At 43.5% G+C, this 17393-nt stretch overlaps 1 protein-coding gene across 2 annotated transcripts in view; it reads right to left on the minus strand.

Annotated features, from left to right (window-relative positions):
• The window catches only part of galnt11 (UDP-N-acetyl-alpha-D-galactosamine:polypeptide N-acetylgalactosaminyltransferase 11 (GalNAc-T11)), a 32946-nt gene extending 15731 nt beyond the window's left edge, over positions 1-17215 (minus strand). Inside the window, exons 1-7 of one of the 2 annotated variants that reach the window (XM_072679291.1) lie at positions 17039-17215; positions 10360-10653; positions 10101-10224; positions 8173-8339; positions 4382-4507; positions 4005-4245; positions 2193-2310 (exon numbers count right to left, since the gene is read on the minus strand). In XM_072679291.1, the coding sequence (XP_072535392.1) occupies positions 2193-2310; positions 4005-4245; positions 4382-4507; positions 8173-8339; positions 10101-10224; positions 10360-10615 (1032 nt within the window). In that variant the 5' untranslated portion in view covers positions 10616-10653; positions 17039-17215. The remainder of the gene's footprint in view (positions 1-2192; positions 2311-4004; positions 4246-4381; positions 4508-8172; positions 8340-10100; positions 10225-10359; positions 10654-17038) is intronic. The other variant, XM_072679292.1, reaches the window with a different exon arrangement.
• Positions 17216-17393: the final 178 nt, after the last annotated feature.

Raw genomic sequence — 17393 nt, forward strand, 5'->3', positions numbered from 1 at the left:
CTTCATTCTTAGAAATGCTGTGATCAAACTTAATATAGAGCCAAGAGAGCAAAACACATCACACTAGTCTACTCTTAAACGATCAGGAATAGGACAGAGGAACTCAGTTCAGCACAGTTCAGCTACAGTCATTTGATAAAAGAAGAAAACTAGAGCGTAAGCACTTTCAGCAAGTTAGCCAGTTACCCCGACCTAATGATAAAGCTCTATTGGGTTAAAGTTGAAGTCCTCCTGCCTCTAGTTCAATCTGAAGTCAGGGCACATGGCTTCAATCTAGCACTACCTCACAAATCCCACAGACAAGCTGGTGAGAAAAGACATTACACTTGTCTTCAGTCCAAAAAGATCAGAGGAATTCATGATGAAGTACCTTCTCTTTAAGAAACCCTGCGCCCGTTACCACTCAGCACATTACAGCTCCATGAGCCACCACTTCAGCCTCCAGATGCTCAGGACTCCTCCTTATCAGACCAATTCCTTCACTCTCTAAGGGAGCTGCCAAGCAGATGGATAACACTGGTCCTAATGACCGTTCCCTAGCCAAAAGAATCCGTACATGGCTTACAGGGGCGAGTCAACTAGCAAAAATGATTGAGAATTGCTGAGATTCACTGATCAATTGTGGTGTTTTACTACATCGGATGAATCAAATGGCAGAAAAGGGGCAGTTTATTACATATTTCTCTATTAAGTGTCTTTTTGTTTTGGAGTTCTTGTACAATATCAGTTCCATTACAGCCAATACAACAGTAATTGCGCTCCAAGTGGCTCAGCAGGTCTAATACACTACCATTAAGGCCTGGGGGTCAAAAGTTAGAATCTCGAGGCAAGCGGTTTTGCCATCAGCAGCCGGAGTCCAAGAGAGCACAACTGGTCGTGCTATCTCAGAGTGGGTAGATGGCGATCTACTCCCTAATCACTCCCAATTAAAGCAATGATGGCTGGTAAAGGCATCTGTTTGCTGGTGCAGTGGAGCTGGGGAGCCGGGGCTTTCCTCAGAGTATGTTGGCTGCCTGGCAATGCTGCATCAGCAGCTTCACATGCATCAGAAGAGATACTGCTAGTGCTAGGGGGAGCGGTGTATGGGTGAGGTAATTGGCAGTACCAAATTGGGAAAATAATTGTGTTAAAGTGCATCACTGTACTTCCTCACACCTTGAAAATTAACACAATGTGTAAAACTTGACCAGGGGACCAAATAAACTGCAGACCTTTTCTCCTGTGCGCTGAAAACAAGCTGGAGTGTTGATCGGATGAAAGCGTATCGCACACAATCTCACAAGCCTAATGGTCTAAACTCTTCCCAAAAGCAAGGTTATGCTTCTTGTATTAGCGATCCCCCTTCAGGCAGGGGGAATCTACAGCTCCGCTCTCCAAAAACCATCACGGAGAAACGGAGAAATACCTCAGGCTTGGCCAGCGTTTCTGACATTTATTACTATTGGAGCTGAAAAGCCAATTTGGACTCAGCGAGGGGGGGAGCGGTTAGCTAAATGAGCCAAAACGTGAATAAACCGAAGAATGTCAGATGCTAATCACTATCTGGCACGCTGTGTGTGTGCATGTGTGTGTGTACACACATGCAAGTTTGTTTTCCTACAATTTTGGGACAAAAACGTCTTGAAAAAAAAAACAACAACAAAAAAAAGCAAAATCATCTGATCCAAATGCTAGTGTGACTAATAAACAAACAAATAAATGAAAAAATGGCCACTGGAGTCAAAAGTTTGGACACACCTGATCGAAGGTGTGCTGCTCATCATGAAGATATTTGATACAAATGTTAGGGCTACACCTTTTTTGTTTTTAAAATAAGAGGACACTGGCGACACACTGGTATCCACTGTAGTTAGGACGCCATTGCTGGGAGGGGGTGGGGGGTTTAAGTAGGCCCAAGTTGTAGGACTGTGGCAGTGTACATGTGTAAGGATGGAAATACCTCTCAAACCATGACCAAATCACCTCCTTTCAGTTCAACCCACAACTTAGGCCTACCCCCCCCCCCCCCCCTCCACCCCCACATACGACATCCTTACCACAGTGGATACCAGTGTGTCGCCAGTGTCCTCTTATTTTAAAAACAAAAAAGGTGTCGCCCTTACATTTGTATCAAATATCTTTAAGATGATGTGCAGCACACCTTCGATCAGGTGTCCAAACTTTTGACTGATACTGTATAATGTTATCTTTACCCGGAAGGAAATCTCCAGATTTTCTCCACCCCAGATGTCCATGCCACTGTCGTACTGTCCAAGCTCATTGAAGTACTTCCTGTCCATTGCAAACAGGCCACCAGCCATCGTAGGAGACCTGGAGGAAGTATAAGCCAAGTCAAATATAAGCCACGCTCAGAACCCATCACACACTGAGCCCAACAGGCTGAACAAACACAACAAGAGCCAAAGTCCAATGTTTTTTTGCCACATGTTCCAATATTACTCAAATAAGTCTTTCTGAGCCACTGACCAACTACATTTGTATGGACAGCATCCCGCCTCAGTGTGCTGAAGTGAAAAATCTCATTTACAGCTCTTCCCTCACCTTTAACATCGTCAAACAGCCCCGATATATGTTAGATTTGGTCCAAAGATTGCTGTGTTAGATTTGTACTGGAGCTAAGAGGCCAAGAAGCTAACAACTAATGGAAGCTGAGGTATGCCAATAACTGTAGAGCTTCACCTTAAAGATGCCGTCAAATAGAAAACTGGACCCATCTTGGAATAGTTAAATAATTATAGTTCAGAACATGGAAGTGAGAAACTGAGAACCTCACTGTTGTTCCTCCTTCCAAAGAAAATCCAGCAGAACCAAAACTGAGCTGCAAAAACAGGCCAATTCCAAAACCCCAAAACTCTTACATCACAGTCTTGACTCCTTATATTTACACCCCTAAAATTTACATAACAAAACAGTACAACTCCAGTTTCCAGGGCCCTCGTCCTGCACCAGGACCCTTCCCTGGAGTTTTTTTTTTTTTTTAAAGAAAGAGCTCCACTGTTAGGAGTTACTGTGATCTCTGTGTTTCTGTGTTAAGGGTTTTTTCCCAGTCATTATAACAGCAGTGTGAATGTACAGTGTTGTGTAAACACTGCGGTAGACAGGGCAGTATGTTCAACACTGCTTTTACACAGATGAGGGTTCATACATTTAAGTAAACCAATTTTTCTAAGCTTAATTTACATGCATTGACAGACCAGCTGTAAATCGTTATCTAATGATTTGTTCTTTCTAAAAAAAAATAAAAAAATAAAATATAATTAATACAATTTACATTATTTTCAAATTTTCAGTTAATTTTTTCTCCCAAGAGATCAGGAAGCACCACGGAGATCCCTGGACTTTTACTCACTGCACTGGTGCTTAAATATGAATACAAAAACTGGACTGATTGGGTGTGTTCTAAAACTTTTGACCGGTACAATACATGATATGAATCTATTAAGTGAAAGCTGTAGAGCTCGGCCGTGGCGCTCCAGGACTGAGAAGCCTGCTTTACAGTTAGCGAATGTTGTCAAACACAGCAGCACAGAGCGAGATGGCCAACCAACAGAGACAGACAGCGAAGCCCCCTGGCCCTCGTCGGCCCTCGTCACACTAATGGATTTAAAGCTGCCCATCTGACAGGATCAATGCAGAGTGGTCCCAGGGTCACAGCACCACCAACAGCACTCAACAGCTTTTATCCCCTACATCTATAAACCACAGCACTGCCAAAGAGCTGCGGGCATGACACACCACACGACACACAGAGCTCTGGAACACTGAGGCTAGTGCAGACCACAGACACAGCTGCACGATATGGATGACATACAGGGTTATCACTCATATCGGCCTCGCTGCACATTAGGAACATGCCTCCATCAGCTCTAAACGGGACAAGACAACATACCAGTTGTCAGGCAGAATGGAAGAGGATATTAAATAATAAATAAATAAATAAATAAATAAATAAATAAATAAAGAGTGATGGATCTAGACAGTGGTTGACCGTCGTGTGCAGGTACCTGATGGCTCCACTGGGGTTGTTGAGCTCAGACATAGGAACAGGATCCCACTTAAAGTGCAGCCCCCAGTTGAAACCCCCCCGGACAATAGGGGACGGACTGTAGACCAGCGTGTCTGCGCTGATGATGTCAATGACGGGACACACCACGGTGTGGCGGTTTTCCTTGATGGGCGTCAGCAAGGGCTGCAGCCACGCTTCATTTACCTCACAGTGACTGTCTAGGAACACCAAGACCTCCCCTGAGGGCGAGAGAGATAGACGAACACAGAGAAACAGAAAGAGAGAGGGAAATACGACCTGCATTAATCTCCAGATCTGACTACGCCTCCGTGATGAGCCTGTCCTCGTGAAGATGGCAGGGAGATGAGAACACACCTGTAGCGTGAGATGCTCCAATCATCCTTCCACGGATCAGCCCTTCCCTCTTCCCATTCCGCACCAACTTCACCTTGCCTGGCAGGTTCTTCTGCACATACACATCCAGGTCCTCCTTCAGGTCCTCTGGACATACATACACAAAAGACACTCAAAGTTCATTCATTTAACCACAATTAAGCTGAATCAGCTCTAAATGTCTTCCCAAAACTCCCAGCACTACCTAGAACTAGGTAGAACTACCAATCACACAATGCTACAAGTGCTGGAAGGATGAAGGCACAGGAAGCTCCACAGCATGCTAAGCCAGTTCTGTTGCACGAGCTAATGCATGTCCACACTGGCTAGCTTTGTGCCGAGTGATGGGGGAGAGGGAGGGCCATCCTTCCAGTTTCCACAACACATTTTGTAGCGTCAGCTCACTGCTTCAGAACTTTATATGTCATGAAATCACAATAATTAACTTTATTTATCATAAAAAATGAGTGCATAACGCTAGAGGGAGCCCACGAGCGAGTCCTCAATAAATTGGGATGAATGGAGCTAATCGAATAAAAGCTCAGTTTTTTTCTGTCCTGATGCAGATAACGATATATGATCGTTGTGTATCGGCCGATACCATTGTTGAATTAATAAATCATATAAAAGACTTAAGTCATCAGGATTGACTTAAACATTACTTTACTAACTTTGTAAAACTATAATAAATTAACACAGATATTAATGAACCCAATTTCTGTTTATTTGTCACTAAAATAAATAACTGTGCTGGTCCTCGGCAGCTGTGAGACCAAAGAGGAGTGAGCAGCTCCTCCCTTCTCGGTTCTCCTTATATGGAAGAAGAGCTGGATTACTCGCCAAGAGATGATGACAGGTAGAGGACACCACACTTGCTGTTTGCTATATGTGCATCACATCTGTAAGTTACTCTGATCAAGAGTTAGAAATCGGGATGAACAAAATGGATCGGTCCCTAGGATCAGACTAATGATCCTAGTATAGCATGCCTAGCTAAAATAGTGTCCACCACTTGTCACAGACCTTCCTTTAATTTTGGAAAATGACTATAGATAGATAAATAGATAACATACCTGTAAAAATAATGACACTATTATATAACATACCTGTAAACATAATTATACAATTATATAACATACCTGTAAAAATAATGACACTATTATATAACATACCTGTAAACATAATTATACTATTATATAACATACCTGTAAACATAATTATACTATACAACATACCTGTAAACATAATTATACTATTATATAACATACCTGTAAACATAATTATACTATTATATAACATACCTGTAAACATAATTATACTATACAACATACCTGTAAACATAATTATACTATTATATAACATACCTGTAAACATAATTATACTATTATATAACATAGCTGTAAATATAATTATACTATTATATAACATAGCTGTAAATATAATTATACTATTATATAACTTACCTGTATATATTATATATCTAACTAGAAAAGCAAACTGCTGCAAGGAACTGGTCAATCAAGCTGCTGCTGTGGTTGTTTTAAGAACTATGGACTGACCATACGAGTCTCCAGACCTCAGCATCATTGAACGCTCCTAAGCTGTGAATTCGCCCAAATTCTCCATATCAAGCCATTCATTCTTGACTCGTTCGGGAGCGCCCTCTAGTGTCTGAATCCTCCTCTCTACAATTTCTCTAGCCCAACCCAGCTTTTCTATCTCTATGCACTCAATGAGACAGTGAAATAAGACAGACAGGGAGAGTTAGGAAGGTAGAATTAAGAGAAAGGCAGATTAAACTACCTAACATTCAGTTAGAACGTAAGAACAAACGCAAACGCAGCGTAAGGCCTGACGCAAACAGTACGACACACTGCACCACGCCCAAAAATTCAAAACCCCTGTTTGTAACGAAGGCACGCGCACCAGCACAGGCACGGCTTTATGACTCCGACACTGTTCAATTGCTCAACGCAACTGAATTTAACAGAACTACATTAAATTAGAGCCATGTGGGGACCACAGAAAAACACAGCAGATCACGAGAGTTGAAATTTACACAGAGAAAGGCAGGCAGACAGTTTTTCGGTACACAAACAAAGGCTAAGGTCCGGTTACCTCAGCTAACATTGCTATCCTAGCACTGTCCAGCTTGTGTCTTTCTGCTTGAACAGCAGCCAGTTTGTTAAGAGGTAGTACACAGACACAGAGGGTGGTAAGACGTGCTGAACACTTTGATTCATTTAATTATTAAAATTAAAAATTAACATTGGAATGACGGTATGATGAGAGTCATAAAGCTCTTTAATTTTAAATAAAATAAAATAAAAGACTCTGGCACTGAGGTAAATCTGTATTTGCTGTCTGTAAGCAGTGGGTGAAAGGCTGCACATGTACGAATGGATCTAAATAAATAATTTACAGAGTTTGATCTGCAGTCTAGTTTCTTATTTGATGTTGTAATTTTAGTACCTTTTCAGCTTCATCTACCAAGGTTGAAGGGGGTGGGGGATGTGAGGTGGAGGAGTATAAAATCCTAGAGGAAACACTGCCTAGCCACCCAGAGAGAGAGCAAGGCCAATCATGCACTCCGATACTCCGGGCTACGCATGGCTGGATTTTTTTACTTGGGAGATTGTCATTTAAATGAATGATGAATCCAGTATGAATCTGCAGGTTGTGTAGTTTATACACACACTACAGGTGTGCAGTTTAAACTGTGGGGTGATTTTAACCCAGTATGAATCTGCAGTGTATAGTTAAATCCACTATGAATCTGCAGGGTGGGTAGTTTATATAGTCTGACACTAACAGTTAAGGAGTGATTTTAACCCAGTATGAATCTGCAGGGTGTAGTTAATATAGTCAGACAGTAATAATAACTGTGGAGTGTTTTTAATCCAGTATGAATCTGCAGGGTGTGCAGTTTATATAGTCTGACAGTAATAACTGTGGGTAATTTAATCCAGTATGAATCTGCAGGGTGTGTAGTTTATATAGTCTGACAGTAATAATAACTGTGGGTAATTTAATCCAGTATGAATCTGCAGGGTGTAGTTTATATAGTCAGACAGTAATAATAACTGTGGAGTGATTTTAATCCAGTATGAATCTGCAGGATGTGTAGTTTATTTAGTCTGACAGTAATAACTGTGGAGATATTTTAATCCAGTATGAATCTGCAATGGCTGTAATTTTTTTAATAGTTTGACTTTAATAATTGTGAAGAAGTGATTTTAATCCAGTATGAATCTGCAGGGTGTGCAGTTAAATCCAGTATGAATCTGCAGGGTGTAGTTTATATAGTCTGACAGTAATAACCGTGGAGTGATTTAACCCAGTATGAATCTGCTATGCCTGTAGTTCTCATAGTTTGACTGTTATAATTGTAGAGTGATTTAATCCAGTATGAATCTGCCATGTATGTAGTTAAATCCACTATGAATCTTGTGTAGTTAAATCCACTATGAATCTGCAGGGTGTGTAGTTTCTACAGTCTGATAGTAATAACCGTGGAGTGATTTTAACCCAGTATGAATCTGCAGGGTGTGTATTTTAATCCAGTATGAATTTACAAAGTGTATATTCACACTGCAGATTCATACTGGTTTACAAGCTTTAAATATGAACAGTAAAACAATAGTCTCAGCAAGCCAAACTAACTGCCCAGAACAACATCCTCATGATAGAGGAGGTCCTGCTGCGCCTCGCTGGACTAGGAGAAAGACAAAGGTGTTAGTATGATCTGACAATCTGGACATAAAGAGTCTTGCCTAGCTCACTGTTGTCATCCACCAGGATGATCTCGTGCAGGAGGTAGCCTGGGGTACGATCCAAAACACTGTGAACAGTCCTCAGCAGGGCAGAGAACGCCTCGTTAAAGAAGCAGATCACTATACTGGCCGTCGGCAGTGCCAATGGATAGGTCTTTTCTTTGCACCTAGAGGAGGAGAGGTGAAAGGGTTAATACAGTAAAAGTTAACACTGTAAATAATGAATGAATGGGTCTAGTTAGCATTATACATGAAGCTAGCTGATCTCCATTTGCTTTTGCTTACCACCAACCACATTATCATTTTTAGCTGTTGGCAGTAGCATTTAATAACCCCTTAACCTTAAGAGACTTGTTTGTGGGCGTATATTTGGATTCCTCAGCCTCATAACAACAAAAACTTGCATATTGATTTCACAATAGTTACTGAGATATTCAGAGCAATTAGTGGAAAATAAGCTCCATGACTAATCGGCTGAATTATACGCCTACAGCTCGAGAGCCTAAAATCATTAAAAACATTAAACACACAACTACCATATCTGAAAAGTGTATCTGTCCGCATACACCGTATTAAAAATGCAGCATAAGCTCTTTAAAAGATTACAGTTTAAACTTGGAGCATGACCTTGGCTGTGGTCAAGCAACACTTACTCAACCGCATCACCCAGAAATAACCCGAACAGCATGAAGCAAGAACGGCATGCTTCTCAAACACTCAACATTTTTAAATGTTCCCCCTACGAGGTCCACGCGCAGACGCCCCCCGCCCCGAGCTACAAGGTCCACGCGCAGACGCCCCCGGCCCGAGCTACAAGGTCCACGCGCAGACGCCCCCGCCCCGAGCTACAAGGTCCACGCGCAGACGCCCCCGCCCCGAGCTACAAGGTCCACGCGCAGACGCCCCCGCCCCGAGCTACAAGGTCCACGCGCAGACGCCCCCAGCTACAAGGTCTACGCACAGACGCCCCCGCCCCGAGCTACAAGGTCCACGCGCAGACGCCCCCGCCCCGAGCTACAAGGTCTACGCACAGACGCCCCCGCCCCGAGCTACAAGGTCTACGCACAGACGCCACGGCCCTACATACGAGGTCCGCGTGTGGACGCCCCAGCTCTACCTACGAGGTCCATGCATAGACGCCCCGGCCCTACATACGAGGTCCACGCATAGACGGCACACCTCTGCCCTACGAGGTCCACGCATAGACACCCCGCCCCTACCTACGAGGTCCACGCATAGACGCCCCTGACCTACAAGGTCCATGCAAGATGCCACACTCCGCCCCTACCTACGAGGTCCACGCGAGGACGCCCAGGCCCTACCTACGAGATCCACGCATAGACACCCCGCCCCTATCTATACGGTCCACGCATAGACATTCTCCCTACAAGCTCTACAGGGCAGCGTTCTCCGTAGGGATGCACCGATCCGATATTAGGCTCAGATATCGGCCCCGATATTAACAAAATTAGCTGGATCGGGTATCGGAAATTGGATAATTTGGCCGATCCATAGAACTGATCCTTTCACTTTAATTTGTTGGTGTGAGACTGAACTAAATGTGCAAAAAAAAAAGTGACAAATGACAGTTTAGTACATTTATATCTATATGTTAATTTGTTATATTATATAAAGTAATGATTAAGTCAATCCTCATGCCTTAAGTCACTCCCACACGGGGAGGTTTGCGGTTTATTAATTCAGCAACAATATCGTACTGGTATCGGGTATCGATTGATATGCAAAGTTTATGTATCTGTATCGGTTTCGGAACTAAAAAAGCTGGATCAGTGCATCCCTAGTTCTCCCTACAAGCTCTAGATGTTGCCTTTGTGAGCACATCTTAACTTGGAACTGAGAAACTGAGGGAGGGACTGAGGTCGTTCTGGTCTACTAGCATGTACCAACACAGCCTCACACACACTTACTTGTCGTTTCTGGTGTCGGGCAGGTCTCTGTGGTATCCAAGCCGGTTGCTGATAAGAACATTGAAGGCATGCCTGTGGTAGCCCATATCTCTCACCTCCTGATCCTTCTCACTGAAAATCATACCTGTAAAAGATCCTTAATTACGAACTCATCCTTATTTAAAACCTGCAGGAAGCAACAACTCACAGCCTTACAGTTTTACTGATGGCACAAACAGCTCATCAGTTCACTGCAGCAAACAGCAGAGAATAGTCTCACCCATCTCAGGCGAGAGATCGGGTTTGTGGGGGTCCAGGCCGTGGCCCCTTCGGCCCGGCTCAGCGCCCCTGTTGAGAATCCCCGGGCGTCGGGTGAAGCGTGGCTGGAAGCGATGCTGCGCCCCCTGGATGGGCACATAGCTGAGGGACAGTTGGTTTTCCTGGCTGAGGCTGAAGTAGAGGAACAGCAGGATGGACCAGGTCACGGACGTGAAGAGACATCCATAGCAGAAGTAGCGCAGAGTGATACTGCCCATGGTAGAGCTAGCATCGTCGGCGGCCCATCCCAAAGCCCCTAAGAGCCAAAAACACACAAATTGAGATTCTTTAGTCTTCCAGTACTGCTAGGACTGCTCCGAGGGGGATTAGCTTTACATGAAGAGGTGGGGAAAGTACGGACGGTGTGCTCCTGCATCAGTAAAGACTCCACAGCTTATACTAACCTTAAATTGTCCAGATATATAGAGACACTCTTTGGCCCAAAGCAAGCATATGCAGGAATGGACAAGTGGACGGACGCACGGCGGTGTTGTTTGACTGGTTAATCAACAGCCATCTAACGTCAAAGGCACCAGTATAATATTTAGAGATGCACTGATCCAATATTAGGATTGGATATCGGCCCGATATTAATAAAATCAGCTGGATCAGGTTTCGGATAATTAGGCCGATCCATGGAACTGATTCTTTCACTTTAATTCGCTAAATGTTTAGATGTTTGACAGAGTTACTTATTTATCCTCAGGTTCAGCTGCTAGATTTTATTTAGAATTTCACCAAAAATAATAATAAAAAAAAGAAAAGCTACCTATTTTCATTTTTTGCTGATATTTTATTATTTTTATAATAAAAATAATATTTATATTATTGAATATATTTTTTTATTTTTTTCAATTTAATTAATATTTATTTATTATTAAAATGTATTTTAATATATTTATATATATTTAATATATTTATTTATTATATTTATAATATATAATATAGTTTTATTTTGAATTTGAATGGCGTTTCTTGCACACTTGTTTATTTTAGAAATTTAGTACATTTATATATTTGTGTTAATTTGTTATATTTAGTTTGAAAAGTTAGTAAAGTAATGTTTAAGTCAAGGCTGATGCCTTAAGTCTCTCCCACAAGGTGAGGTATACGGTTTATTAATTCAACAGTGGTATTGGGTATCGACAGATATGCAAAGTTTATGAACAGAAAAAGCCGGATCGGAGCATGCCTAATCATTTTATTATTATTTTAAATAATATTTAATTTTGCCACCTACCTAGCAGTCAGAACAACCACCTTTGGCTCAGAGACGTCATGGCCTGGACTGTACTAGTGCAAAACGAAAGCCATGGGCAAATGGTGAAGGGTGGTAGCATCTCGCAGAGCATAGCTTTGTGGGATGCTATTAATGATACAATAGGATATACTGTATTGAAACTTCCCTCCATTGTAGAGAGTTTTGTACTTCTACAATGCTACAACTAATATTAGCACATTAATAAAGGCACACTTATCAGTCCACCTTATCTGCACTTCATTAATACAAACCTCCACCATATTGTATCAGCGGTTGGTGTGGAGTTATGGATAACACCACTACCTGCCAGTGAGCTACAACACCACGTTGGAGACTGGGGTTCAATTCCTGGTCTGGGTGACTATGGGTGCTGCGCTACACCAATAAGAGTCCTTGGGCAAGACTCCTAACACTACATTGGCCCACCTCTGTAATACGAGTAACCATGTAAGTCGCTCAGAGCGTCAGCTAAATGCCACTAATGTAAATGTATCAAATCAAATGATGAATTTTAAGAATCATTACGGTCACTGCAACGGTCAGGGTCACACAAACAGCCCAAGTCTCTAAATCCGGTCTCCAGGAAGGGAGCTGGCCACGAACACAGACAGTCAACTAGGGGAAGAAGCTTATGCTGGCATTCAACCTGACTCGGAAGTTTCCACTTCTGGGTTTGGAGTTCCTCAGTATGACGTGACCTGTGCTTTTGGTCAGAAACAACATGAACGCCCCTGTAAGAGCTTCAGTATGCTTTTAGGGGTAGATGAGAGTACAGCTTTAAAATGCAATGCAGAACCTATTATTATTATTATTATTATTAATATCATTATTGTACGCTAGACATAGTGATTTCACATACCAAAGGTCACTTTACAAATTGAGAGAGGACCTCAAAAATTGTAAATACATATACAAACGTTATTTATTGACACACGCCTAAGAAAGTCTGGCTAATTGGAAGTTCCACACTGTCCAGCAGCACTGGCCACTGCTTCTTCACCTGTTACAGGCTTGACATGCGGTGTAAGTTAAGAGGCGAGCGACCGACGCAAGCGTGGCGATTCTATGAATGGCGAAACGTACAAAGGGGCTTTGTAAAGGCTGGGGAAAGGGACCAGCCCAGCACAGGCACTACAACCACAGCAGTGTGCCACTAATCAGGATTAGGCCAACACTGACAAAGCACTGCCTTACCTTTGAAGCCTGAGACGATGTAGTGCTACCCTGTATTAGAGCTGCATGATATATCGATTCTGGTTTAAGGGTTCTTCACACTGGGGGAGACTATCTGTAAAAGATTCGACAAAGAACCATGGCATCTCAAAAACTATTTAGATGCCTGAATGCTTTTTGGCCTGGTTTTAGGGTTCTCCACATTGGGGGAAACCCCCCATAAAACATTCTACAAAGAACCATGACATCTCAAAACCCATTTGGATGCTTGAATGGTTCTTTGCCTGGTTAAATCCTTCAGTAAAAGATTGCACAGAACCATGACATCTCAAAGAACCACTTTAACGCTTCTTTGACTGGTAATAGGGTTCTTCACACTGGGAAAACCTTCTGTAAAAGATTCTACAAAGAACCATTTAGATGCTTGAATGGTTCTTTGCCTGGTTAAAGGGTTCTTCACATCAAAGAAACCCTTCGTTTGAAGGATCTATAAAGAACCGTGCCATCTCAAACAACATGTGGGTGTTCGGATGGTTCTCCCACACTCTCTAGAAGGTTCTACATACAGTACGACCACTATAAGCTCTCCTGCTTACTACTCAGCCAGCCTCTACCCCATCAAAGATAACGGCCCGCATACACACTGTGGTCAAAAGTATCTAGACACCCCTTCAGAATGCCGTTAAAATGAGTGTACTCCAGGAATAGACTTAATCCCTGTCCAGGAAGCCAAACGACACTGGAACAACATGACCGCCATCGACCTGTGGCATGACAGAGCACATCAAACCTGATTGGATGGTGTCAACCTCCGCTGTATTTGGACTCTTGCCACTAAGCCAGAGCCAAGCGTCCCATCACCACTGAACTTTACTCTGTGTTTTCAGTGAACTTCGCCAATATCAGACCGACAGACTAGAATACGAAACCCTGGTAGACCATAATCTTCACGCCTCACTCGAAGATGAGCAACAATTTTCAAAACCTGGTGTGTGTTCCCACCACAAGCCATAAACTCATCCCTCGAGTATTAACAGGGTGTGTGTTTGTGCTCCTGACCTGCAGGACAGCTTCAATGCTTCTGGGAAGGCTTAGAAGACTAGATGTTCCTGACCTCACTAATTCAGCCACCCTGAGAGTATTACAGAGGTCAGAAAGGTGTTGATGTTGGGTGATGGAGCTCTAACACTCCAATCCAATGTTGAGGGGCTTAAAAAAAAAAAAACCTCTAGCCCAGACTTGGCATTGCGCACTATGACCCTATGCCCTGGACCGTACAGTTCTATTGCCAATACTATTCAACGGAGATTAGTCAAGCTGTGTGCACAACTACGGCTCCTCAACCTCTGGAGAGGTCTACTCAAAGAAACTGGAGAGCCACGAATAAACGTCATCCCAGACCAACCATCTGAGCTTCAGTCCTGGTATGAAGAAGTAGGTATAGAGTGTGCGCCTGCCCTGCATTTCAACCGTACTCTACGATAATCCCCACCGAGTCTGCTTAGCAAGATGAGAGCCAACGCGAAACTCGATATTTCATCAACAATTAAACACGGCGGAGGGTTCGAGCTGGGATTTCGGCCAAGCTGAACAGCAGGGCTAAACCCATACTCAAGTAAAAGTGCTGTTGCGTCAGTGAAATAATGGTCGTGGTACAAGTAAAAGTAAAAGGAGAAGAAGTGAATAGAGGAGGAGAACAAAAGCAGCAGCTCAAAACAACACTACTTATTTACAGACGAACAGAACTGCAGTGGAAAGCCTTTGTACATTCAGCCCTGATCAGCTTGGGAACCCGATCCTCTGAGACGCTATTCTTCTCCTTCCCCGTCCTTCTTCCTCATATTTCTGCTTTAAAATGAAATCATGACACCTGAAAAAAATGAGCTTTGGGACCAATGGCTAAACAGTACAGACGCTGGCAGCAACATACAATTTAATAAGCAGCTAAACGTCATATTATTATTATTATTATTATTATTAGTAGTATTTATTATACAACAACCCTTAACCCTTTCGCAAGTAAGTTATGGCTACTTGTAACGGTCCGCCCATAGCAAGTCCCTTTTCTCTAACTCTTGCACCATTTAAGGTGGAACAGACATTTTAGGGATGCGCTGTATGTTGTAGGACTAATTAGATTTGATGAATCAGCAGAAATGAAGCAGGTGGGACCACCACAGGTGGGACTGTCCTTGTGAACAGTAACGAAATGAAATCAGAAGATTTTTGATTGAACCCCACCTCATTGTAACATTTAACAGTAAGAGCTTCACTATTTACCCAAGAAGAACCTCAGATAGTTTAAATAGACTAATAATTCAAAGCTCCTCTAATCTTAGACTCTACTAAACTCAAGTCAGTAAGGAGACCATAATACTCTTCTCTTCGCCTGAGCACTCAGAAGAGGAGGGTCTTCAGTCTGGGTTTGAAGACAGCGAGCGTTGGACTCTGCTGTTCGGACACCCAGGGGAAGCTCGTCCCACCACTTCGGTGCAGGACAGTAAAAAGTCTGGACGCTCGTCTTCCGTGGATTTTGAGGAATGGCGGGTCGAGCCGAGCCGTACTTGAAGCTGGAAGGGCTTCATCCCATTCAAAAGTACTGGATGGAGCTCCACCACCATCATCATCATCATCATTCCAGAGAACACAGTGCCTCCACAGCTCAATACTGGGGGGCTTTACATCCCTCTAGCCCACGCCTGGCATTATTATACATGGTGCCAATAGGCTCAAGTGTATCTGCTCCTGTAGAGAGTCCTATTCTAATAGCAGTACTTCTCTAATGGCAGTACTATCTTTACGATATATCAACTGTTTTATGATGGAAGATCTTTTGATAAAAGCAAATAAAGAAACATATTTTCTATATTATTTTAAGCTAATAATGTTTTTTATTATGGATTCATCTGATTATTATTTTCTCTATTAGTAAAAACAAAACAATAACAGGAAATTGGCAGGACTGTCATTTTTTTTTAAACTACTGGTATTAAGCACACGTACCTGGTGCGATAACCATGAATGTCCATACCATGATATACCACTAGCCTGTGTAGCACTGTAGTCCTACTACTTAGCAATACTTCAGTACTGACCGCTCTATCATTTACTACGCTTCTGGAACTGACGTCTACTCTTCTCAGTGTGTGTGTGTGTGTGTGTTGGTTTGGTTTAATGCAATTAAATAAAAATATAAAATGTAACTGCAAATGAACCCTACAACCCTGCTGAGAAATCCAGCCCAAGACCAAGACCTGGTCCTGCTTGCTAGTAGCTGTTTTAGATGGTCTAAACCGGTCTTTGATCCAGGAGATCAAAGAACCATCAGAAAACACATCAAACACTGGTGAACCAGCCGGTTAAGCTCAGCTCTCGACCGGCTCAGCGTACGTTTTCAGGCTAAACCCAACCAAACACACATTGTCCATGTGGACAAAAGTATTGGGACACCTGCTCACTACAAAGGTAGTCTCGTCTGTCCAGGGAAGGAGCATCGCTGTGAGGATTTGAGGATTGAGGGCAGGATGTTGGAGGACCACCACCTCACCTCATCTCACCTCACCTCATCCCATTCAAAAGTCATCATCATCATCATCATCATCTTCATCATCATCATTCCAGAGAACACAGCTCCTCAATACTGGGGGGCTTCACACCCCTCTAGCCCACGCCTGGCATTATGTCCATCTACTCCCGCAGTACCTGGCAGCACCTCTCTACAGGTACTAGGGTGTCCATAAATATTCGGACAGAGTGAGCGCACTCTCCCATACAGGTGCACAAACAAGGTAAACAAACTAGTGCAGAGGGAATTTGGGGAAAATACTTCATTTCCACCCTTTAACTCCATTTCTTTAGCTTTTTAGAGAATATCCAGCTCGGTTCGAGGGAGTTTACAGCAGAATACTGACTGTTAGCCAGTTAGCATGCTAGCTAAAGCAGGGCACGGCAGGCTAGCCATGTGGCTACCAGTAGGAGGATTTCCCGGGACGTCCTGCCCTGTCTTAGCCCGGACACACTAACAACGACCACGACTAGCTAGATAACTAACTAACCTACTAACTAACGACCCAAATGACCCCCAGAACCTCCTCGTTAATACTATTAGCTATAACTAGCTAACTAGTGCTAGCAGAGCTGCAGCGAGGCTAAGCTAGCTAAAGCTAACTCGCTAATAAGTCTTTAATAAGCACACTGCCTCCTTTACCCGGTCCTCAGCTGCTGCTCCCGGGTTCAGAGAGTGCCGGACTCGGTGCCGGACTCGGTGCCGGACTCGGTGCTGGACATGACGACGGAGCTCTGCTGGATCAACAGCCGCTTCTCTCTCCGCCAAACAAGCTGAAATCCGAGCGCCTCTCCTCCCACAGCCGGAGCCCATCCCGCATCCCGGGACCAACACCGCCCTCTGCCGGGCCCAGTTCGGTCAGGAACCAGTAGACATCCCGGGACCAACACCGCCCTCTGCCGGGCCCAGTTCGGTCAGGAACCAGTAGACATCCCGGGACAACACCGCCCTCTGCCGGGCCCAGTTCGGTCAGGAACCAGTAGACATCCCAGTACCA

Source organism: Salminus brasiliensis, chromosome 5, assembly GCF_030463535.1.
Source record: "Salminus brasiliensis chromosome 5, fSalBra1.hap2, whole genome shotgun sequence".
NCBI classification, from domain to species: domain Eukaryota; kingdom Metazoa; phylum Chordata; class Actinopteri; order Characiformes; family Bryconidae; genus Salminus; species Salminus brasiliensis.